Below are 25,481 nucleotides of genomic sequence, written 5' to 3'. Positions count from 1 at the left end.
GCATCTCATATCAATGACATCATACAAAAATTGTCTTTATGTACCTTGCTTATTTTGCATAGCATAATGTTTTCAAGGTTTGTTTATTTTACAGCATCTCAGAACTTCATTCCTTCCTATTGCCTCATAATATACCCTTGTGTGTATGTACTACATTTTGTTGATCCTTTCATTTGTTGCTGGATACTTGGTTTAATTCCACCTTTTGGCTATTGTGAAAAATACTGCTTTGAACATTGGTGTACAAATATCTGTTCGAAATCCTGTTTTCACTTTCCTTGGGTATATATCTAGCAGTGGAATTTCCAGGTCATCTGGTAATTCTATACTGAACTTTTTAAAAAATATATTTATTTTATTTATTTAACCACCCTCCCCCGCCCCCCCCCCCCCTTGCTGGTTTTGTTGTTGTCTTCTATTTCTAGTGTGCTCGTCTTCTTTTTTTCTTTTTTTTTCAGGAGGCCCAGGGAACCAAATTCGGGGCCTCCCATGTGGTGGTAGGTGGAAGCTCAATTGCTTGAGCCACATCTGTTTCTCTATATTGAACTTTTGTAGGAACCACCATATAGTTTTCCACAGTGGCTGTACCATTTTACATTTTTTCCAACAATGTATTAGAGTTCCAATTTCTCTGCATCCTTTACAATACTTGTTATTTTCTCTTTAAAAAAATTAATAACCATCCTTGTGGGTGTAAAGTGGTATCTTACTGCTGAATTTATTAACTCTGGTAGTTTGGATTTTCTATATATAAGATCATGTCATATGCAAGTAGAAATAGATTTATTACCTTCCCAATTTGGATACCTTTTATTAGTTTTTCTTGCCTAATTGCTCTGATTTGAACTTGTACAATATTGGATAGCAGTGATGAAAATAGGTTTGTCTTGTTTCTGATATTAGGGGGAAGGCTTTAAGTTTTCACAGATGGCTCCCTTCTCTTCCTAGTTTTCTGAGTGTTTTAATCAAGAAAGGGTACTGGATTTTGTCAAATGACCCTTCTATTGAGATAATCATGTCATTTTTTTTCTTTCATTCTATTTATTGATTGATTTTTTTATTTTTTTTTTATGTTGAGCCACCCTTGAATTCCTAGGATAAATCCCACTTGGTGTATAATCTTTTTAATATGCTGTTGGATTTGGTTTGCTAGTATTATGTTAAGGATTTTGTGTCACTATAAATATATAAGGTAAATTTGTGTATATTTTTCTTTCTCATGATGTCTTTATCAGGCTTTGGTATCAGGGTAGTGCTGTCAATAGAATGAATTAGGAAGTATTCTCCCCTCTTGAATTTTTTGAGTGAGTTTGAGAAGGATATATATTAAATCTTCTTTAAATGTTTGGTATAATTCACTAGTGAGGCCATCAGGTCTTATACTTACTTTTTTTACAAAGTTTTTTTTAATTGACTCAATCTCTGAACTTGTAGGTTTATTAATGTTTTCTATCTGTGAGTAAATTATGGTAATTTGGATTTTTCAAGGAATTTTTCCATTTGTCCAGATTATTTAATTTGTTGAAATAGAACTGTTCATTGTATTCTCTTATAATCCTTTTTATTTCTGTAACTTTAGTAGCATTATCACTATTTTCATTTCTGTTTTTAGTTACGTGTATCTTTTCTCATTTTTGAGAAAAGTGGGTAAAGATTTATCAATTTCATTGATTCTCTTAAAGAATCAACTTTTAGATTTGTTTTGTTTATTCACACATTTGTTTTCTATTCTCTATTCCATTTATCTATGCTCTGATCTTTTTCATTTTAAAACAATTTATTGAAGGATATCATTTATACATGAACATACATAAGCAATATGTATATAATAAAAGTTGTAAACTTGCAAAACAAACATGCATAACATCATACAGGGCTCCTATACATCACCACAAATACCATGCATTGTTGTGAAACATAGGTAGCAAATTATGAAAGAGAATCATCAAAGTATTATTACTAACTCTAGTCCATATCATACATTTGGTGTATTTCCCCCCCAACCCTCCCTATTATTCTTTTGTTTATAAACAATGTGATTTATCTAAAGTGTACAGTCAGTGGCATTTGGTATAATCACCAAGTTGTACATTCATCACTTCAATCAATATTAGAGCATCTTCATTACTAAAAAACAAAACCAAACCAAGTATTATCATACCTATATGTTAGCGCTACTAATTACAAATGCTATGATGTGCCTTCACTATTTCTATTAATTTCCAAATATTTACCAACAACTTTTCCCTGTTTCTATATAGATTAAACCTCAGCTTTTTATTCTCTAACCACTTTGCTTTCTCTGGTGACTTACATCTATTAACTCCATGAGTTTGCTTCTTATATTAAGTTCATAATAATGAAATCATGCAATATTTGTCCTTTTATTCCTGACTTGCATCATCACTCAACTTGTCCTCCAGGTTTATCTATGCTGTCATATGCTTCATGACCTCATTTCTTCTTAAGCTGAATAATATGCCATTGTATGTACATACTACAGTTTGTTTTTCGATTTGTCAGTTGATGGACACCTGGGTTTCCATCTTTTGGCAGTTGTGAATAACGTCACTATGAACATCATTGTGCAGGTGTCTGTTCATGTCACTGCTCTTAGATCTTCTGGGTATATACATAGTAGCAGTATTGCTGGATCACATGGTAGATCTGTATCTAATTAGACATTGCTTCTATGTAAAGTTTTGCTTTTCCCTTGTTTTCAGAAGTTTCTCTTCATCTTTGGCATTTCGCATCCTGCATATTGTGTATTTTGGGATAGGTCTATTTGGATTTACTCTCATTGGAGTATGCTATCCTTCCTGGACATATATATTCTTGTTTTTTAAGACAGTCAGGAAATTGTTGGCCATTATTTCCTCAAATACTCTTTCTGCCCCTTTTTCCTCTCCTTCTCTTTCTGCAACTCACATGTCACATGTCTTTGTGTTTTGTGTTTTCATTCAATTCCCTGAGACCCTGCTCAATTTTTTCCATTCTTTTCTCATTGTGATCTTCTCTCTCTCTTCATATCAGCTGCACTGTCTTCTATATCACTTATTCTTTCCTATTTCATTTCAAGTCTGCTGTCTATACCTCTAATGTGTTTTTAATCTTCTATTGTGTCTTTCATTCCCATATGCTCTGTTACTTTTCAAGTCTTCAAATTCTTCTTTGTGCTTACCCAGTATCTTTTTTATCTTGTTTTTTAACTTGTTGATTTGATTTAGGAGATTTATATGAGCATCAGTGATTAATTATCTCAAATTTTGTGTCTTATCTGGGGTTTTGATTTATTCCCTTGCATGAGCCATATATTCGTTTTTCTTTATATGGCTTATAATTTTTGCCGATGTCTAGGCATATGATCATGATGATGAATTTACTCTGATGCTCAGTTTTTCTCTCTTGCGTAGGAATTTAGTGGTGGATGTCTGTGTTAGTGCTGTTCTTTGATTCTTGGTTCACCTTGTTCTGGGTCTTTAGGATTAGTTACTAAAGCCAGGGCAATGGACCCAGTAATGGGTCGCAGACCAGTTTTCAAGGTCCTTAGGGAAGGAGGCTGTAAAGGCCCAAAAAAGCCTCTTATGTATTTTCTTTGTCCTTGCATGCACTTTATTGATCTGCCAGCAGATGGCACTCTTTGGCAGACCGCTACCAAACCTTTGTGTTCTCTGACCAGGTGTCGAAATAATGTGATAAAGAACTCTCCCTCAGAGCCAACCTTCATTACCTCAAACTTTTTCAGAAGCTGCTCTCCTCCCTTGGCTGGCTGCCCCTTCCCTTTTCCCAGGGAGGAAATAAATTCTGCATCATCAGCAACCAGTCCAGTTGAGAAGGGCGGGTTTTTGAGAAGACAGGATCTCTTCAGTCCATTGGTGGCTGCCAGAGTAACAGTGGTGGAGCCCCACTGGCCTGGAAGGCTAGATTTATGGGGCACAGCAGATTAAACTTGTTGGCGAAAAGCTGAATATGCCATAGGCTGTATCCCTCTCTCTCTCCTTTCCTGGGAAGGTGGACCCCTGCAACTCCCTCCATCTGTAGCCGTCATCCAGGGTTTGGAGGACTCAATGTTGTCTGCTTTGGGGGTGGGTGGATTGGTGGAGCAGCTGCAGCTTTTACTCACAGACCTTGCCCATGAAGCCTTCTTTTCTTTGCTTCTCTTCTAGGTGGTGTCCAGCTTTCCCCTGGTATACTAAGCCCTAAAACAGTTTTCCAGACAGTTTCTGCCTATCCTCTAGCTGTTTTTCTGGGAGAGAAGTGAGTCTTGTGTCTCTCTAATTCTCCATCTTCCTGGAAGTCCTACTCTATTGATTTTTATATCATAAGGATGTCATGTTTATTAGATAGCTGCACACTAATTTAATATTAGATATATTTATCACCAAAAAAATATTTTTTATATTTATTTTTTAAATTTATTTCTCTCCCCTTTACCCCCCTCCCCCCACTGTCTGCTTTCTGTGTCCATTTGCTGTGTGTTCTTCTATGCTCACCTGGATTCCTGTCAGTGGCACCAGGAATCTGTATCTCTTTGTGTTGCGTCGTCTTGCTGCGTCAGCTCTCCATGTGTGCGGCGCCACTCCTGGGCAGGCTGTGTTTTTTTTTTGCACCAGACAGCTCTCCTTACCAGGCGCATCCCCTGCGCGTGGCGCCCCCCTACATGGGGACACACCTGTGTGGCACGGCCCTCCTTACATGCATCAGCACTGTGCATGGGCTAGCTCACCAGATGGGTCAGGAGGTCCTGGGTTTGTACCCTGGACTTCCCATGTGGTAGGCGGATGCTCTACCAGTTGAGCCAAATCCATTTCCCACCAAAGGCTTTTAACCTACAATCTAGATAGCTTTTTATACCCTTTAATCTCAGCAGTTCTTGAATGTAGTGGTACGTTGTTAAGCCATGGTCCCCAGGGCTGAATTAATCTTTAGCCACAGAAAGCATGGTCCTACATAGGGCTCAGAATACTTTTAGGGGCTGATGGAAATATTTTAATTTTAATTCATTTTAAATTTGGCACAAAAAACCTGAATATAATAATAATAGATATGTAATAATCCTATTATATTCATCTTTTATTCATCTTTATACCAGTGCCACTGTAAAATATATATTTAATATATATAATGTCCACACACGTATATGTATGTTGTATATATTTATTTTAATGTAGGAAGGGGCCCACAATAGCAGAGGTGCCTAAGGGTACAAAAATGTTATAATGCAGCCCTGGATGGCCCCTTATTGTATGCCTATTTCATTTCCCTCAACCATTCTGTAATGAATGTAGGAAAACATCTAAGAAATACAGTAACTAGTGAATCTCATGAAAGAGCCCAAGAAAATCAAAGTGCTGAGGTAAAAAATTCTAGACCATCAGATGAACATAATTTAAAACATACTTTATATAATACCATCATCTATCTTTATGACTTTGTTTTTAAGTAGCAGCAATATTAACTCTTATCTGTACATAGTAGGCTCATCTCTTTAAAGAACAGCAATTACCACTTCAGTAGTCACTAGTAGTTTAGCCTTCCTTGGCCTAGTATGGAAAACAATAGTTTAAACAAAATTTTGTGTGGCAAGAGCAGAAACTCCTTTTTATAATTTTATTAGATTATTTATCCTTTCATTACCTATACAATACACATAATACTTGCCCCATTGTGGCACAGATTTGGTTTTCTTTCAAATATTGCTTATTATCCCAGATATTTTTAGATAATTGTCTTGGTGTTTTAAAAAGTAATGGCTGTAATAGACATTTCTCCAATGAGGAAATACAAATGGCCAAAAAGCACATGAAGTAATATTCCATATCATTAGCTATTAGGGAAATGCAAATCAAAAGGACAATGAGATATCATCTCACACCGCATGACACAACAAAATAATGCAACAAAAAGAGACAGATTCCCAGTGCCACTGATTAGGATAGAAGTGGTCACAGAAGAACACACAGCAAATGGACACAGAGAACAGACAACTGGGGGAGGGGGGAAAGGGGAGAGAAATAAATTTTAAAAATTAATAAATCTTTAAAAAAAAAAAGGCCATTATTTAAAACAACAGAAAACAGTATGCCCTAGAGAGGATGTAGAGAAATAGAAACAGTCCTACACTGTTGATGGGAATATAAAATGGTGTAGCCTCTGTGGAAGGCAGATGGTGGTTCCTCAGGAAGCGAACTATAGAACTGCCATATGACCCAGCAATTCCTCTACTAGAAATATTTCCAGAAGAACTGAAAACTGTGAAACAAACAGATATCTGCACAATGATGTTCATAGTGGTGTTATTCACAATTGCCAAAAGATGGAAACCACCCAATTATCCATCAACCAATGAATGGATAAACAAAATGTGGTATATTCATATGATGGAATACTATACTACAGTAAGAATAAATGAAATTGGAACACATATGATAACATGGATGAATCTTGAGGCCATGCTAAATGAAGTAAGCCAGACACAAAAGTACAAATATCGCATGGTTTCATTAATATGAAGTAAATTCAAAGAATAAAAGCATGGAGTTAAAACCTAGAATATAGGTTATTAGGAGGTAAGAGGAAGGGTGAGAGGGACTACTGATGCTTAATGTATGTAGCAGTTTTAATTAACTTGACTATAAAAGTGTAGAAATTGATAGAGTTGATGGTAACACTATAGTGAGTAACAGCTGGTTTATAAATGAGATTGTGGTTGAAAAGAGTAGTCTAGGGATGTAAACATCAGTTGAAGGAAAGCTAGAGAATAATCTAGGGACTGAATAATACAGTGAACCCAGAGGTGGATGAGATTGTTGTTGATGGTGCAGATGCAAGAGTGTCCTTCTGTGAGCTAGAGCAGATGTATGTCACTATTGCAGAGTGGTGGGAATATGGGGAAGCATGGGAAAAATATAATTGGTCTGACCTATGTACTGTGGTTAACAGCAATACTGTAATATTCTTGCATCAAGGCCAAAGGTGTACCATGTTGATAATGGGGGAGGGGATATGGAAAACTGTACCAAATGTATGCTATGGACCTTGGGTGGTGGTAATAGTCTGATGATATTATTTCATAATCTGTAACAAATGTTCCACCATACTGTGGTGTGTTGGTGAAGGAGTGTTGTATGTAAATTCTACACATGCATTATTGTTTCTTAATTTCACCACCTCTGTAATAAAAATATATTAAAAAAATAATAGCATGAGTTGGGGGAAAAATAATTAAGGTATGGACTGTAGTTAGTAGTAATATTTTGACAATGCTCTTGCATAGTTTGTAACAAATGTTTCAGAGCAATGCAAGGTGGTGGTGGCAGGGTGATGTATGGGATCCCTATATGATATTATACATGTTTATTTTATAAGTTCACAATTTTTACTATGCAGTTATTGTTTATATATGTTCATGTATGAATGATATACCTCAACAAAAATTTTTTTTTTAAGTAATGGCTATGGTAACTGAAGATTAGAGACAACTCAGCTCCTCATTTTAAATGAATGACCTTTCTTTTTTGCAATATTTATGGGAGGCCATGGTTAATTTTACAATTAAACTCCGGGTAAGCTTCCAATATCATAACTATTCCCAATCTAATTACATTAATTTTGTCATCTTTGTCTGATTTATAGGCATACTTAACAATATCCACCTTACTTTACATCTCCATTCCATTTTTTTCCTTCACCTTTTTCTTTGTTTCACTGAAAAAATATTTATTGTTTAAAGTCACTATATAATTTGCTGTAAGGTTAATTTACTTCAAAGTCTCCTCTTTTTCTTTTCTTTACTCTTTACCGTTTTCTTCTCCCCCCTCATTTTATTTCCTTCTTGCTAACCTCTTCCCCCCTCCAACTTAAAGTATAACACGCACATACATACCATTCATTCACTGAGTGATGATACTGAAGGTTTCTTTCTGTGCCTGTTTGTTTTTATTTGTTTGTTTTGTTTTGTTTTATCTTGTTTTTTGAATCTTCATTTTATCCTAGGCAAAATTTTCTAACTCTCTATTGGTTGCTTCACAGACTACAAAGCCATACAATCTGTTCCTGACACGACGTCTTATGGTAAAACCAGTGTTGAATGATACTGCTCATGCTTTGAATGGCTGCAGTGATAGCCTGGCTCATTTTCTTCCAATGAATGCTATTGATTTTGTGGTGACTTTGTCACTGATTTCTAGTTCCTGGGCAATTGAGGTTTTAAAATGGTGATTCTTAATCTTCTTTGTGTCTGATGAAAGCTATGGACTCTTTTCCTAAAAAAATGCCTGTACACACACGTGCATACCTGTACACATATATACATAAAAATTTATATTTGCAGAGGTTTATGAACCCCCATCAGGGACTCTGGTCTATGAACCTCAAATTAAGAACCTCATTCAAGAAGAAGTCACCCAGATGTTAGCTTCATGACAGACATTTCTAAGAATAAACCATACATATACACACATACATAGACTGAAAAAAAAGACCTAGATGTTTTGCCTTGAGCAAAGCAAAACATTATATGTTTTAATAGTATTCAATTATGTGTAGCAATATAGTAAAATTATCAGATTCTCCTGTTCCAGTTGTTGACTTCAACCAGTTTTAGTTAAAAGTCCTAAGACTATGGCTACTAGTGATTTTTTTAATTTATTTTTTTCATTTTTTATTTTTACTTTTTACAATAAACTCCAATGTGTTCATTATTATTATTATATTTTAGGAGGTACCAGGGATTGAACCTGGGCAGATGCTCAACCACTCAGCTATACCTGCTCCTATTTTTTTCAACTTTACAGTTTATTGTCAGGACATAATATAACGATAGAAATTTTGGTTTTCTTAATTAGTCTTTGGCTTCCAGGAGAAGGAAAGCAAATATGTCCAGGTTGAATGAGTATTCAGGAAAATAATTGGAGTCATTATTATTTTAGTTCCTTTGTCTATTCTCTCTTCTAACATGCAGAGCAGATTATTGTTGCTTCTGCAACCAGAATTGTCTATGTGGGTCTAGATTTAGCTTTACCAAACAAAATGAATACTCCAACATATATTATTCATTAGCAAACAAACAAAAAAGCTATACCATAGGAGATATGGCTGTCAGACTTAGAGCAAAAAGGCTGATGTTTTCTTATTTTGTTCCTTTATTTTATTTAATCTAATTATTATTTTTCCTTCCTGCATTTGGTTTCCATCATTTTGATGAATATCAGAAAATGACATTTATCCTGAAATAATTTGCAAGGATGCCAATGATTTTTTCCTCTTTCTTTTTCTTTCTTTTTTAGTGATTTATAATCAAGCTATAACATGATACTTTAGTTTTATCTGATTCTTTATTTATTTATTTTTTTTTAGGAAAAGGAAGGTGAACTGTGCATCCTTTGGTTGGAGTGCATAAAACTGCCACAAAATATTTGAGTTATATTTTGCTACTTAATCCATACACTCATTGGGTGTTTTTTGTTTCTTGAATTTTCAGCTATCCTCTTGTGCATTGGGTGCTAGTACTTTTTGAGGTACATCAGCTGTGCATTCTTATATAAAAATACAGTTACTCTGTTCATAGACCACAAATCAAGCAAGAGATTTTTATCCTGTTCACATGTGGTTAATTTACACCCATTTGTTTTTATGGGAGACCTGTCTGGTCTGACTTGAGTGAAAAACAACATAGAGTACCTTAAATGAAATTCATAAAGGGATCTAAATACTGGTTATTAACTTAAACCCATCCCAGTTTCCCCTTCACACGTTAGCTAAAGCAATTGGAAGGTTGTCTACTTTGCAACAAAAAGTGAGAGAGATCATTGGCATCCACTGAATCATGTATTTGGGTCCTTCTGAGAGTTACACATGGGCCATTCCATGTAAGACATAGTTACGTCTAAATTCTGAAGATGCCCACATCCGGCAAACATGAAATTTCTTCTTTCTGAAACTATTTTTAGTGTTTCTGCTATTTTGAAAGTGAGGAATTAATGAACTCCATAGAATGTGAAACTGGAGATTGTCTGTTATACTGAAAGAATTGAAAATATCCACCTAAACAAAGGATTAATTTTGGCTCACATGGGAAATTGAAGTTGAAGGGAGCTTTGCATGAGAGCCAGCTGGCAAGCTACATGCTTTCTAATTTTTAACTGCACCTTGATTTTTGTTTTTAACTCTTAAAAAATTGAATTAGAATATTATGATTTTATGAAAACATTAGCTATAAGCATTAATAATTAGTTCATTTTCCTACAGTGAGGTTTCATTAATTGGTCTCTAATTAATTATTAGCCTCTCCCTAACCCAGAGTAGTGTGTAACCATGGATTATTTATTAGACTCATTGGTATGTTGTTTTATAAAGAGTACAAGTCTCTATATGTATTTTAGGATCAATGTATAGGTATATGCATTTTATGTTTGGGTATAATTGCAGCAGTTTCTTTGTGTGTGCATATAGTTAAAATGCATTTCAGCACTGGAAAAAAGTAGATGATGATCAAAATTCTAGCTAATTCTTTTCATGCTTTTTCCATTTGAGGAAAAAAAAAAACTACAGTTTAATGTTATATTATTTGTGTCTCCTGCAGTTTCTAAAACATAAACAAAGCAAAGATTCTATCTTCTTCCGAGATGGAATTAGGCAAATTGATTTTGTGCTTTCCTACACTGATGATGTAAAAAAAGAATCAGAACTAAAGATGGTAAGTATTTAGCTAAATGAGAAATGGATATAATAAAAGAAAACATATATACCCCCCTGTATTATGTCATAAAAATCAGAGATCTCCAAAGTGATACTGAAACCTGAAAATGAATGAAAATACTACAATATTTCAGGTGGCCTACAAATGGAAGTATGTAATTGGTTTTATTTTTTGGACAATTTAAAGACAATTTATTTTTCTTCTTTTGCAAAGTCACATGAATTTATTATATAGCTCACTTTAAATATTAAATGTGACCACAGTAATCAAGGTATATGTCTGTATTAGTCAGTCAAAGGAGTGCTGATACAAAATACCAGAAATTGGTTGGTTTTTATAAAGGGTATTTATTTGGGTTAGGAGCCTACAGATACCAGTAACTTATGCTTTAGCATAAGTCCCCAAAGTCTATTTTCCCTTGTTGGAGCAAGATGGCTGCCGACGGCTGTGAGGTTCCAGCTTCCTGGATTACTCCCTTCCAGGGTCTTGCTTCTCTCTGCGTTCAAGGTTCCTTTCTTCCTGGGACTTCCAGGCTCCAGTTTAAGTGTTCAGCATCAAACTCCAACATCAATACTCCAACATCAGAAACCCTCACATCAAAAGCTCCAACTCTGTCCTTTGCCCTGCCTTTTATCTGTGAGTGCCCACCCCTTGGGGACTCAGCACCCTAATGATGTGGCCCAATCAAAGCTCTAATCGTAACTCAGTCATGCCCAGTAATAGACCACATTGCAAACATAATCCAATATCTATTTTTGGAATTCATAACCATATCGAACTGCTACAATGTCTGAATATAATAGTTATCTTTTGTGGGTAATTTTCATTTTGAGACATATGACTAATCCATCCTATCTAAAATAGTTTTCACATTATGCTATATCACCTTATCCTATTTCATTTTCATTATAACATTTAACAATTTCTGAACTTATATTTTATTCATTATTTTACTTGTTTATTATCTCTCTCCATAATGATATATTAAGCTCCAGGAGGTCAAGAATTGTGTCTTATTCATTGCCATATACCCAAATGCTTAGAACAGTGGCTGGAGCATAAAGAATATAAAATAATGAATTAATAAATTAATCTATATGTATGAAACATATGGTGTGTATATTTTTATAAATATTTTCACATACACATATACATTTACTTTTCTTAGATATTTACATAGGAAATAAATGTCATGCAAAATTTCAAAAATACTTGTGGATATTATCCCCCAAAGACCTTGTACATATCCAGTTTTGTTCTGTTCTTCCACCTGCTGCCTGCAGTACCATCCAACAGGCCTCAGAAATTCATGGTCCATCAGCACTTTTACCTCTTATCTTAATATCCCCTTCCAACCTGGCTCTTCATTGAGTTACTGCTTCCCTTACATTCCTCTCAAAAAGTGGTTGTTTTTTCCTTACACAGTCTTTGCCTGGAGATTGGGTATGTGCCTGCCCTCCATGTATTTTATTGTTGATTGCAGTTCAATCTTCCTTCCTTCTCTGTAAAATTCCTGAGCTTTAAATCTAATATTTAAAGAATATCACTACTTTGAATTTTTGCTGTCATGTACTGGTCTCTGCATCTTGTGTTCTATTTCTCAATAATTTTAGCTTCTGGCTCACTGTCACTCTTTCTACAAATACTATAATTATTGATAATTTCAATACACACTTAGGTGATTATTTTGGCACTCTGGCCTCTCTGTTCCTTGAACTCCCCTTTTCTGATGGTCTTAGACACTATCCTAATCTAGCCATTCACTACCCTAGAACTTGTTATTATTAATAACTGCAGCCTCCTGAAAATACCATTTCATGCTCATCTACCTGGCCAATACCTTAAAATCTTTCCAATCATACTGTCCATCCTTCAACCCCTCTAGGACTTTTGATACAATTATCTTACCCCTTGTCCCTTTCTTTCCTATCCTTACCCAGCATAAATCCCATGGTCAATAATTGTAATCACTCTTTTACATATGCCATCAAATCTCTTAACTTTCCCTCAATTTTACTTCCTTGGCAAAACTGCAATCCTAGTTAAATCCAACTATCCAACTATTATATGCCAGTACCTATGCAGAAAGGAAAACACAGAACCCATTATTTTATCATATATGTGCCCATGAAATTCAACTTGGTTTTTAATGCTACTTGGCACTCATATTGTTTATTCCTATTCTATTAGCCTCCCAGTCTTCTGATAATTCTTATAAGGTTTCTTCTCATACTTCCAATAATCAAGCTTAGCTGACCACACTTTTCTGGGTCATTGACAAAACTAAAGTAACTAGAGGAGAAATTCTATAAATTTCCACCACCACATCTTTCCATCTGCCAAAATCTTCATCTGTGTAATCTACCTATCTGTCTTTTACCATAGATGAACTCTTTCCTTCTATCTAAAGCCAACCCTTCCACTTATGCACTGAATTCCATTCCTTCTTGCTTACTCATCAGGTATTCCCAACACCATACCCAGATGCAGTGATTCACCAGTAGGACTCAAGGTCTTAGCATATAGTCAACTCATGACTATAATTTATTACAACCAAAGGATGCAAATGGAAACCATCAAAGGGGAAAGTCACATGGACCAAGGTCCCGTGGAAATCAGGTGTAAGCTGCCAAGAGTTCTCTCCTAGTAGAGTCACACTGGATGCACTTAATTTCCCCAGTAACCATGTGTGACAACACATATGAAGTGTTGCCTGCAGGGAAGCTTATTAGAGACTCAGGGCCCTGGGTTTTTATTGGGGGTTGGTCATGGAGTCTCCTTATGCCTGCCATGTAACAAAATTCCATTCTCCCAGAGAAAAGCAGTGTTTGGCATAAACCACATTGTTTGTACAAACAGTTTACGCACAGCGAGCTTTGGGAGTGATGAGAACCCTACTGAAATCCAAGTTTCCAACCCTGCAAGCAGGCCTTTCTAAGGATAGCAATCTCAGGCCTGTTATAACTCTTCCACATACTTCCTTAAAGATAGCACTCCAGCAGTTCCTTTCTTTTCTAATTATTTTGTGTTGTTGTTCTTTACTGTATTACTTCTTGCAAAAAACAAATGGTCTGTTAATTCTCCCATCTTGAAAAAAGTGAAAGAGCTTCTCTTGATTTCAGTGTCCCTATCAGTTACGCCCATTTCTTTTTTTAAAGGATTTTATTATTATTATTATTATTATTATTATTATTATTATTTCTCTCCCCTTCCCCCCCCCAGTTGTTTGCTCTCTGTGTCCATTTGCTGTGTGTTGTTCTGTGACCACTTCTATCCTTATCAGCAGCACCAGGAATCTGTAAATCTGCGTTTCTTTTCATTGCATCATCTTGTGTCAGCTGTCCATGTGTGTGGCACTATTCTGTGGCAGGCTGCACTTTCTTTCACACTGGGCGGCTCTCTATACGGGGTGCGCTCCTTGCACGTGGGGCTCCCCTACACCGGGGACACCCCTGCATGGCATCGCACTCCTTGTGCATATCAGCATTGCACATAGGCCAGCTCCACACAGGTCAAGGAGGCCGGGGGTTTGAACCATGGACCTCCCATGTGGTAGAAGTACGCCCTATCCATTGGGCCAAGTCTGCTTCCCACTCTCCATTTCCTAAATTCAAATTCCTGACCTCTCACTCCCCCTGCAATCCATTCCTATCAGGCCTTCACTCCAACCACTCTAGATAACTCCAGGGTTCAAGTCTCAGCCCACATTTTACTTGATGCAGGAACAGAATTTGACACAGTTGAATACATCCTTCATTATGTATGGTTTTCACTAAGCTTCCAGGACTCCATATTCTGTTTTCCTCCTAGCTTATTGGTTACTCCTTCTCAATCTTCTTTTTTTCCCCTGACTGATTATTGTAGTGTCTCAGAGCCTATTTTTGATCCTTTCTTTTTTCAACCTATCTTATTTTTTTTATATCATTCTGACTCACAATTTTAAAACCATGCATATATGCTAATTCCAAAGTTTACCTTTACTATCTATACTTCTCTTCCCTATGTGCATAACAGTTGACTATTCCGTATACTGATTGGAAGTCTCATAGATGTCTCAGGCTCAACATGTCCAAATTAACTTCTGAATTTCTCCCAAATGCCTGAATTACGTACAATCTTCCTGGTCTGCTGTTATTCATCATGCATATAATAGTTACAAAGGATGTAATTAACAATCTTGTAAATAATTTTAAATGATCCAGTTAAATCACTCTTTAGCAAGTATCCAGGAGAAACTAAATACCATGAAAATTTGATGCCCATTATCATTCATTTTTTAAAAAATAGATGGATAATCCCTCTTCAACATTTTGAAATTTTACTTCATGTCTTTTTTTTTCCTTCAACTCAAATTTCCATTCTGATTTCCCCACAGTTTTATCCTATTGTAAATATTTTATTTTTACTAGTCCTTTATTTATCTTTTTATTGTAACTGTTCTACAGTAAAAAACTTCTTTAACCATAAAATTCTGAAACATTTTCTTTTATATTGAATTATCTTTACAATTGTACAAGTACATAATTGTTAAAACATCATAAATATATTTAAATTTTGATAAATAATTACCAAACATTAAAACTAAACTCTATTCAAAAATGCATTACTTTATGCGTGGAAGGAGGACGTATTAGTTTTCCAATTGCTAAAGCAAATACCATCCAATGGGTTGGCTTAAATAACAAGAATAAGGAAGTGGACTTGAACCAGTGGTTAGGGCGTCCACCTACTTCATGGCAAGTCCGCAGTTCAAACCCCGGGGCCTCCTTGACCCATGTGGAGCTGGTCCTTGTGCAGTGTTGATGCGTGCCGGGAGTGCTGTGCCATGCAGGGGTGTCCCCCACGTAGGGGAACCCCATGCGCAAAGAGTGTGCCCCGTATGGAGAGCCGCCCAGCGTGAAAGAAAGTGCAGCCTGCCCAAGAATGGCACTGCACACAACAAGATGACACAATAAAAAGAAACACAGATTCCTGGTGCCGCTGATAAGGATAGAAGCGGTCACAGAAGAACACGCAGCAAATGGACACAGAGAGCAGACAACTGGTGGGGTAGGGAAAAGGGGAGAGAAATCAACTTAAAAAAAAAATAAGAATATATTGCCTCACAGGTTTTTCTGGCTAGGAGAAGTCCAAAATGATGGCATCAGGAAGGCAATGCTTTCTTTCCAAAGACTGTGGCATTCCAAGGCAAGGTGGGCTGCTGGTGATCCTTTTTACTTGACTTTTCTGTCAACTGGCAGTACACATGGTGGCATCTTCTTTCTCTTCCAGTTTCCATCGACTCCCACCTTCTGGCTGCTACCCATGACTTCTTTGTTTGGGTCTACTCTTCTTTGTTTATATATAAATATATATAGGATTAAGCACCACCCTCATTCAGTTTGGGCACATCTTAGCTAATATCTTCAAAGTTCCTATTTACAAATGGATTCATATTGCCAGGAATTGGGACCTGAACCTTCCTTTTATAGGGGATATGATTCAGTCCTCAACAGAGGGGCTTATAAAAAATATTTTCTGTATTCATAGATGAATAAGATTTATTTTTAGAATTATATGGTTCAGCTTCAATTATTAATGTATTCCCTTTTTATTAGTACAGAGGAAACTTGTTTAGATAAATAAGTAGATTCGAATAGAAGAATTGTTATAGCAGCTTCAATTGTTTTTGAAATCCTGAATTATATTCAAGATTTACCAAATGACTTATCATAAAAATAATGATTGATGGTCTTTCAACTGACAAATCTGTTAGCTGTGCCTTCACTTTTGTTGAACTCAAATAACTGATGACGACCTGACTCGCAAAAATATTTCTTACTGTAGTAGTAGAATTATACTTTTTCAATACTGGTAACAATTTTTAATTTTGTTTTTGTTTGTTTTTGTTTGGTTTCCTGGAAGTTTGTAAGCAGCATGACTTTGGTAAACAGGGGAAGGTCAATTATGGAAGGAGATCTTCTGTACCACTATTATAGGTCTGTTCTCATTTGTAGCAAGCATTGGAAGTGTAGAATCTAGAAAATGTACCATTAAAATCTTTTATTCCTTATAAAGTTTGTAGATGCCTCAAGGTAGACATATCCACTGAAGGATGATGAGTGCACTACTATATCCTAGTGAAGCCTTTTAAAATTTCATTGTTACTCTGAAAATTTTCACTCTAAAAGCATAATTAAAATCAAACGATTTTTCAACACCATTGCATTGCTTTTAAGCCACAAGTAATGTACAGTGAGTTTGTTAAATTTAATTTTCTAAATACTGCAAGCCTGTTGCTCAATTTAAAAAATTCCATATTGATAATTTAGCTTAAAATTGCACTAAATAATTTACTTGAGGAGAATTGATATCTTTATAAGAACTTCCCAATTAAGAACATGGTATAACTCTGGGTTATCTAAGGGTTTTGGTTTTTTTTTTTACATTTTTAAATGTTATTCATTAACTAATATTTTTCAGATAGAGGGCCTGCATATTTCCTGGAGATTATTCCTAGATATATTGGATTTTTATATTTATTATGAATTATAGTCCAGGTGAAAAGCAGTACATGGTACTAAGTTGGGGACAATTCATAGGGTACTTTTATATGCAGCTATGGGAGGGACAAAGAACCCTATCCAGAGGAACAACCATTGTGCAATGAGTTTATTTAAACACTGGACAAAAAAAGAGAAAAGTGTTTTGCATAATTCTATTGCTTTGTTTTGCCATAGGAAAGAAGAAGAGAGTTTCAACTAAATCTTAGAAAAGCGGGTCTTCAATTGGAAATTGAAGACAAACAGGTAAATATAGTTGTTACTTTATACCAGAATCTTTGTATTTTAAGTGTTGTTTTCTCCTATTATGCCCATTGACTGGATAGACTTGTATTTGGGGGGCAATAGAGCAGCTCTTGTAGCTCTACATATGTGCAATGGATATGGAAGGCTTGTTGTCTTCCCAGTCATTAGATGAGTTCCTTGAGATAATAAATGGAGCACTTTAAAAATAGGTATATATACTTTCTATTCAGGACACAAAGATAAATGAAGACATGGTCTTTGTTTCAAAGCTGTCTCAGTTTGAAGGCTGCCTGTAATCTGCCAACCTAGGTAGTTAACCTGGATAATTGCCTGCCTAATTGACTATTTATGAATATGCCAAGTTCTTTTATTTATTTACTGCCATTTTCTGCTTTTCTAGAGTTTCCTTCTATATTGTTTTTAAATATCTAGTTTAGTTCCCACCCTAACCATGAAGTCTTTAATACTTTGAATTAATACTCTTTTGTTCTTAAATTTATCCTTATTAACAAACTAATTAATGTATATTATAACATGCAATTTATAACTTAATTATTCTCCTATATAATGAACTCTTTTTTATCGAAAGTTCTTCCTCTTTGTGTGGGTTATACATAGAAGCTGGGTACATCTGTGTCCCTTATATACCCTAAGCACAATTCTAAGCTCATAGCTAGTCTCTCACAACTTATGAACTGCATATGTAACTGTAGATTTGAGTCTGAGTCTACATTGGCCCTGAAATACATATTTTTTAACTTTATATATCTATACACACACACACATATATAGGTATATAATTGAGACTTATTATTTGCACATTCTGCATTTCCAAATTTGCTACTAACTAAAATTTATTTTGAATCCACAAGTCAGTATTTGTGGCACTTGTGATCATCTGCAGACATGTGCTGAGTGGCAAAACAATTTGTGTTGCCCAATGTATATGTTTGTAGTTGAGGTTGAGAAAGTCAGTGTTCTCTACCTTTTGTTTCAGGTTTCATAGTATAGACAAATGTCCTTTTTGTGAAATATTTAGTGCCACTTTTTTGTGTTTTTGTGCTTGTAGCTGATTTCACTGTTTAAAGTTGACCCACAAGTGTGGTACTGAAGTGCTGTCTAGCGTTCCTAAGTAGAAGAAGACTGAGATGTACATAAAGAAAAAATATGTGCATTAGATAAGCTTCATTTAGGCATGATTTGTAGTGCTGTTGACCTTGCTTTCAATGTTAATGAACCAAGAAGATATATTTTAAAAAGATGTCTTTAAGCAGAAACACACATTTAAAAAAAGGTTATATATTGATCAGTTGATGAAAATGTGACCAGATATCTTCACAGATTTGCTATAGTTTCCTGCTTCAACAGTGCTTGAACAGAACCTGACAGTTGCCCCATGGCCAACCACTCTGAGCCAGCCCTCCATCTCCTCCTTACCACATATTTGGACCACCCTAAGGTCCCTACTGCTGCTAAAGTACCACGTAACCAGTACTGTTACGTCTCCTCAGCTACCTACCATGACAACCATGCCAGATCTACACCAGGACCCTGAAGCCTCTGTGGTGATTTGGAGCTGTAGGTACCCCAGAATATCATATTCTTAAATTTAATCCATTCCTTTATAAGAGAATGAAATTCAGTGGGGAAAAAAAAGCCACAGAGGGAGCAGCCAACAGCTGGGAATCAACAGAATCCAGAAGAGAAGGGAGATACCTGGAGACCTGTCACATGTAACTTGCCATGTGACAAACAAAGAACCAAGAATTGCTGGCAGCCAGCTCCAGAACACCAGTCATCAGGAAGAAGCATCACCTTGATGATGACTTGATTTAGACATTTTCTTTGCCTCAAAACTGAGAGCAAATAAATTCTCATTGTGTAAGCCAAATCATTTCATGGTATTTCCTGGAGCAACCTAGGAAACTAAAACAGATTTTGTTACCAGAAGTGGGGTGCTAGTGTTGAAAATAGCAAAAATGTGGATACAGTTTTGGAATTGGGTTATAGGTAGATTGCTTAAAAGAGACTGTTTGTAGAAATATGGATGATAAAGGTAATTTTGATAAGACCTTGGATGGAAATGATGAATGTGTTTTCTGTGTACACCAGAAGAAAGGTGATCCATATTTTAAAGAGGCAAGAGAATTTTGTTTTAAAGAGAATTTGGCAAAACTGGGTTCTGATGTCTGATAGAAGGCAGAACTTGAGATTAATGAACTAGGATAATTAGCTGAGGAGACTTACAAGCTAAGAGTAGAAAATACAGCCTAGTTTCTCCTTGCAGCTTATACTAATATGTGAGAGGAAAAGGATAAGATAAGAACTGAATTCCTAGGCACAAAGAAACCAGAAATGGATGGTTTGGAAAATTCTGAGCTTCTGGAAAGCAAAAAAAGAATAGTGGTCCATGTGAGGATTTAACTGAATGTAGAACTGCAACTCAAGATTGGAGGTCCAGTTACAGTGGAAGGATTTGTGGAAAGTTCTTTTTTCTGATAGCTTGAACTCCTGTATACTACATGCAAAACCAACAGCTTTTTTTTGCAAGATCTGTATGAATGGAACCACTGCTAGCCTGAACTGAAAAGGGACATAAAAGGGGAAGATTGAAGGAAAAATCACTTTAAGTGCAGAACCATGGAAGCAGTGGTCTGTACTGTAATCTTCTTAGGCCCAGAAGGCAGGAATTCTGCCCTATTGTTCAGGAAGAGTGCCACCAGGGATTGTGGAGAGTCTAGCCATCATACCAGTGACTGGAGAGGGTGGATCTTTACCCCAGTGTTTGAGAAGAGCATGGCTGCTGGGCAGACACTTGGAAGGAGTAGGACTGCTGCTTCATAAGGCCCAGAGGACAAACCTTCATTCCATACATGACTCTCAGACCTTGAAATCTAATGGAGTATGCCCAGCTGGGTTTTGGAATTGTTTGGAATCTGTGATCCTGTGTTCCTTCCAATATTCCCTACAGAAATGAAAATTGTTATCCTATGGCTGTCCTATTATTGTATATTCAAAGTAGATAACTTGTGCTCTAGGTTTCACAGGTCCACAGACAGAGGGGAATTGTACCCCAAGACAGACCACATCCATAACCAATTTTGATGAGACCTCATATTAGCATTGTTTCTGAAATGACTTAGAGCTTTTGGGATACTCTTGATGGAATGAATGCATTTTTTCATATAGAAAAAACTTGTTTTTTTGGGGTCTAGAAAGTAGTTTGTGGTGGTTTGGAATTGTATGTACCCCAGAAAAACATGTTCTAAAATTTAATCCATTCTTGTTGGTGTGAACCCATTGTAAGTTCACACCTTTTGATGAAGCTACTTCAGTTAAGGTATGACTCACCTCAATCAGGATGTGTCATATTCCTATTACTGCAATCCTTTATAAGAGATTGAAATTCAAACCAAAAAAAAAAAAAAAAAAACTACAGAGGGAAGCTGGGCATCAACAGAATCCAGAAAAGGATGAGACCAGGAGATGCCACCATGTGCTTTGCTATGTGACAAAGAACCATTGACACCCAGTAGCCAGCTTCAGAACACCAGTCTTCAGGAAGAAAGCAACACCTTGATGTGGACATTTTCCTGGTCTCAAAACCATGAGTGAATAAACCCCCATTGTTTAAGCCAACCCATTCCACAGTATTTGCTTGAGCAGCCTGGGAAACAAAAACAGACACCATTAGCCACTAAATCCATTGGGGCTCTATACCCCTAATGCCTACCTGTTGATGTCTTACTACTCTGACAATGATGATATGGCTTTGAAGAACTTTGCTAAATATTTTTTTCACTCATGGGGAGAGTGAACCTGCTGAGAAATGTATAAAACAAAAGAACCAACTAAATGACCGACTAAATCTTCCCTCAGGATATCAAAAAACCAGAACAATTAGGACTGGGAGAACAGGCTGAATACAATGGAGTGTGTGGTACACTTAGAAAAAAGGGTGAATCAGTCTCTACTGGAACTGCACAAAGTGGCCACTGACAGATACAACCCCTACTCATGTGACTTGTTGAGACTCAATTACTTGAATGACAGGTGAAATCCATCAAAGAGTTGAATGACTACATAACCACCTTGCACAAGAGGTTACTCTGGCTTGGCAAGGTAACTCTTTGACAAGCACACCCTTGGAAAGAGTGATGAAGAGAGCTAAGTCTTAGGCTAGTTTCCCCACAGCCATGGGGGTGACTTCCGAGGTAACCGTGGCAGTTGCATGCATGTTAGGTTTATCTTTACCTTTTCTATAATTTGTATCAAGACACCCACCAAGTTCTTCCATTTGTACCATTCCTTCAAGGAAAATCATTTATTATCCTAAGAAAAAGTATTGTGCCTAGAGGCTTGCAGGAACCCAACCCTTTATTTCTCTCAGGAGCAGTAATTCAATATTTACTATGTGGCGACTTTACAGAACATAACTACTATGAATAACAAGAATCAATATACATGTTCATAGAAATATGTATCTCTTTTGAACATTTGCTCTTCTAAAAGATTTTGCTGAAAATATTTCACTAAATTGAAAATGCGTGACATCTTTTTGTTTGAGATTTTATAAAATATCTTTTTATTATCAGCTCAATAATAAACACATCTGTATGCTTTCTGTTATTTTGTATTCTTGTTATACAGAACTCTGAAGATGGAAAAACTTATTTTGTCAAGATCCATGCCCCTTGGGAAGTATTAGTTACTTACGCTGAAGTGTTGGGAATCAAAATGCCTATTAAGGAGAGTGATATTCCCCCACCTGATCATAACCCCTTTAGCTGTGTGCTTGGGCCTCTGAAGCTCCCAAAGAATGTGAAGCATCCTCACCCTGAATATTTTACTGCCCAATTCAACAGACATCGCCTGGAGCTCTTCCTCATTGAAGATGAGGCAACATTCTTTCCAACCTCATCAAGAAACAGAATTGTAAGTAGAAAAGACCTTCTGGTACAACCTTTCAAATAAGGGATGGGTGTGTGTGACTGTCTATATATATGCAGGTACAATACTGTATCTGCAGGGTGTTTCTGACTCTAGTTTGTTAATTATTTGTTGGTATGGTGCAGGTCTGAAAATCCATTTGGATTATTAAACATATTAACCTTCCTGTCTCTCAAGTTGTTTAAAAATAATGGAAGAGATTGTTGATGTGGGAGGGGTGGTGTGGGTGGGGAGGGGGGTATATGGGGACCTCATTTTTTTAATGCAACATTTAAAAGAAAATAAAGAAGAGGAAAAAAAGATAATAAAAAATTAATAAGAAAATGAAAAAAAAATAATGCTTTAATTTGGCACTTCCTCAATATACATAGAATTACCATACGTCCTAACAGTTCTGCTCCTAGGTATATACCCAAACAGGTATTCAAACAAACACTTGTATATCACTGATCAGTGCAGCACTATTCACAATAGACAAAAGATGGAAACAACCTAAATGTCCTTAAACAGAGAAATGGATAACCAAAATGTGGTATATCTATGCAATGAAATATTGTCCAACCATAAAAAAGAATGACATACTAATACATGCTACAACATGATGGAACTCAAACAAAATGCTAAGTGAAAGAAGTCAGACACAGAAGATTATATATTATAAGATTCCATTTAAATGAAATATTAAACTATGCAAATCCATAGAGATGAAAAGCAGGTTAATGTTTGACAGATGTGGAGAAGGGAGAATAGGGAGACTGCTCAATGGGTAGGGAGTATCCTTTTGGGATGATGAAGATACTTTAGAACCAGATAGAGGTGATGGCTACACAAGATGTGAATGTACTTAATACCACTGTATTGTTCAGTTTAAAATGGTTAATTTTGTTATGCAAATTTGTAAGTATGACTCTGAAGGAGTTATCAAAACTGAAAAATAACAACCTAAAGTTTGAATAAATTGAATTATCAGAATATTTATATATTATTTGAATTTTACCTCAATAAAAATTTGAGTGCTAGAGAACTTTGTATTTATAAAATCTTTAAAAATGATTTTATAAGCTTAGAGTTTGAGTTATAAATTCAGGACATAGTAGGTGCATTGAAACACAGTGTTTTAATTTCCCTCTATATAGAAAGCTTTTAGAAACCCTCAGTACTTGTTTTTGTAATTTATTGAAGTATATCACTCATACATAAACATATATAAGCAATAAGTGTATAGTAATAGTTGTGAACTTATAAAACAAGCATATGTAACATCACACAGGACTCTCATTACTCACCCTACCACCAACACCTTGCATTGTTGTTAAACATTTTAACTAATGATTAAAGAGCAATGTCAAAATATTACTACTAACCAAAATATTTTCCCCCAACCCCCACCCTATTATTATTATTATCTTTATATCACTTATGAACATACATATGAACATACATAAACAATAAGTGTATAATAAAACTTACAAGCTTACAAAGGAAACTTGCATATCATACAGGGGTCCTATACATCAGCCCTCCACCCACACCTTGCATTGTTGTGAGGTATTTGTTACAAATTATGAAAGAATATTTTCAAAATCTTACTACCAGGTATACTCCTTACCTTACATTTGGTGTGTTTTTCTGCAAACGCACCCTATTGTTGTTTTTTAAATATATTTTTTATGACAGAAGTTGTAAACTTATAAAACAATTATGCGAATGAGCATAATTCCCAAACAACAACCCTCTATCAATACACCACACTGTGGTAGAACATTTGTTACAGATAAGATAATATCATCTGATTGTTACCACATCCATAGTGTACATTCGGTACGTATTTTCCGTACAGCCCCATTATCAACAGATACATCCTTGAATATTATGTTATTACTGCGAATCATAGTCCATAGGTCACTCCAATTGTATTTTTCCCATGTTTCTCCACATTCTCACCACCCTGCAGTAGTGATGTACATTTGCTCTAGTTCACAAAGGACACTCTTGCATCTGTACCAAAAACTACAATTCTCATCCATCTCTTGTTTCAATAATTCAGTTCCTAGATTATTCTCTAGCATCCTGTTGATTGACATTTACATACCTAGACAACCATTTTCAGCCATATCCCCATTTATAAACTGACTGTTACTATTTGTTTCCATCTACTCTATATATTTCCACATTTTTACAGTAAAGCTAATTAAAACTTCTACATATGTTAAACATCAGTAGTCCATCTCAATCCTCCTCTTATCTCATTTTTTTTGTCTTTATTTATTTTCTTAATATTACATTCAAAAATTATGGGGTCCCCATATACCCCCCACCCCCCTCACTCCACTCCTCCCCCCATAGCAACAATCTCCTCCATCATCATGAGACATTCATTGCATTTGGTGAATACATCTCTGAGCACTGCTGCACATCATGGTCAATGGTTCACATCATAGCCCACACTCTCCCACGTTACACCCAGTGGGCCATGGGAGGACACACAATGTCCGGTAACTGCCCCTGCAGCATCACCCAGGACAACTCCAAGTCCCAAAAACGCCTCCACATCTCATCTCTTCCTCCCATTCCCCATACTCAGCAGCCACCATGGCCACTTTCTCCACACCAATGCCACATTTTCTTTGATTACTAATCACAATAGTTCATGAATAGAATATCAGTAAGTCCACTGTAATTCATATTTTATTCCTCCATCCTGTGGACCTTGGAATGGTTGTGTCCACTCCACATCTATATCAAGAAGGGGCTTAAATTCCACATGGATGCTGGATGCAGTCCTCCTGCTTTCAGTTGTAGGCACTCTTGGCTCCATGGTGTGGTGGTTGACCTTCTTCACCTCCATGTTAGCTGAGTGGGGTAAGTCCAGTAAACCTGAATCAAGGGGGAAATGGAAAGGACAAAAGAGTTTATATGGCTATGAGTCTCCAAAAAGAGCTGGGAGGTTATCAGAGGGTTTGCCCTTATGCACACCTCAGCAGAGTCCCAGAGACAGATAAAGTAGATACAATCCTGGGTATTGGTTCTTCTGAGGGCTACAG

At 36.2% G+C, this 25,481-nt stretch overlaps 1 protein-coding gene across 2 annotated transcripts in view; it reads left to right on the top strand.

The window, feature by feature from the left end:
- Nucleotides 1–25,481, top strand: part of ANO5 (anoctamin 5) — a 154,703-nt gene that overhangs the window by 47,730 nt on the left and 81,492 nt on the right. The window contains exons 4-7 of one of the 2 annotated variants that reach the window (XM_058305641.2): nucleotides 8,032–8,073; nucleotides 10,583–10,696; nucleotides 17,419–17,487; nucleotides 22,138–22,422. In XM_058305641.2, coding sequence (XP_058161624.1) covers nucleotides 8,032–8,073; nucleotides 10,583–10,696; nucleotides 17,419–17,487; nucleotides 22,138–22,422 — 510 coding nt within the window. The remainder of the gene's footprint in view (nucleotides 1–8,031; nucleotides 8,074–10,582; nucleotides 10,697–17,418; nucleotides 17,488–22,137; nucleotides 22,423–25,481) is intronic. The other variant, XM_058305639.2, reaches the window with a different exon arrangement.

This window comes from Dasypus novemcinctus, chromosome 10, assembly GCF_030445035.2.
Source record: "Dasypus novemcinctus isolate mDasNov1 chromosome 10, mDasNov1.1.hap2, whole genome shotgun sequence".
NCBI lineage: Eukaryota > Metazoa > Chordata > Mammalia > Cingulata > Dasypodidae > Dasypus > Dasypus novemcinctus.
This window is presented reverse-complemented; position numbering and strand designations above follow the sequence as displayed.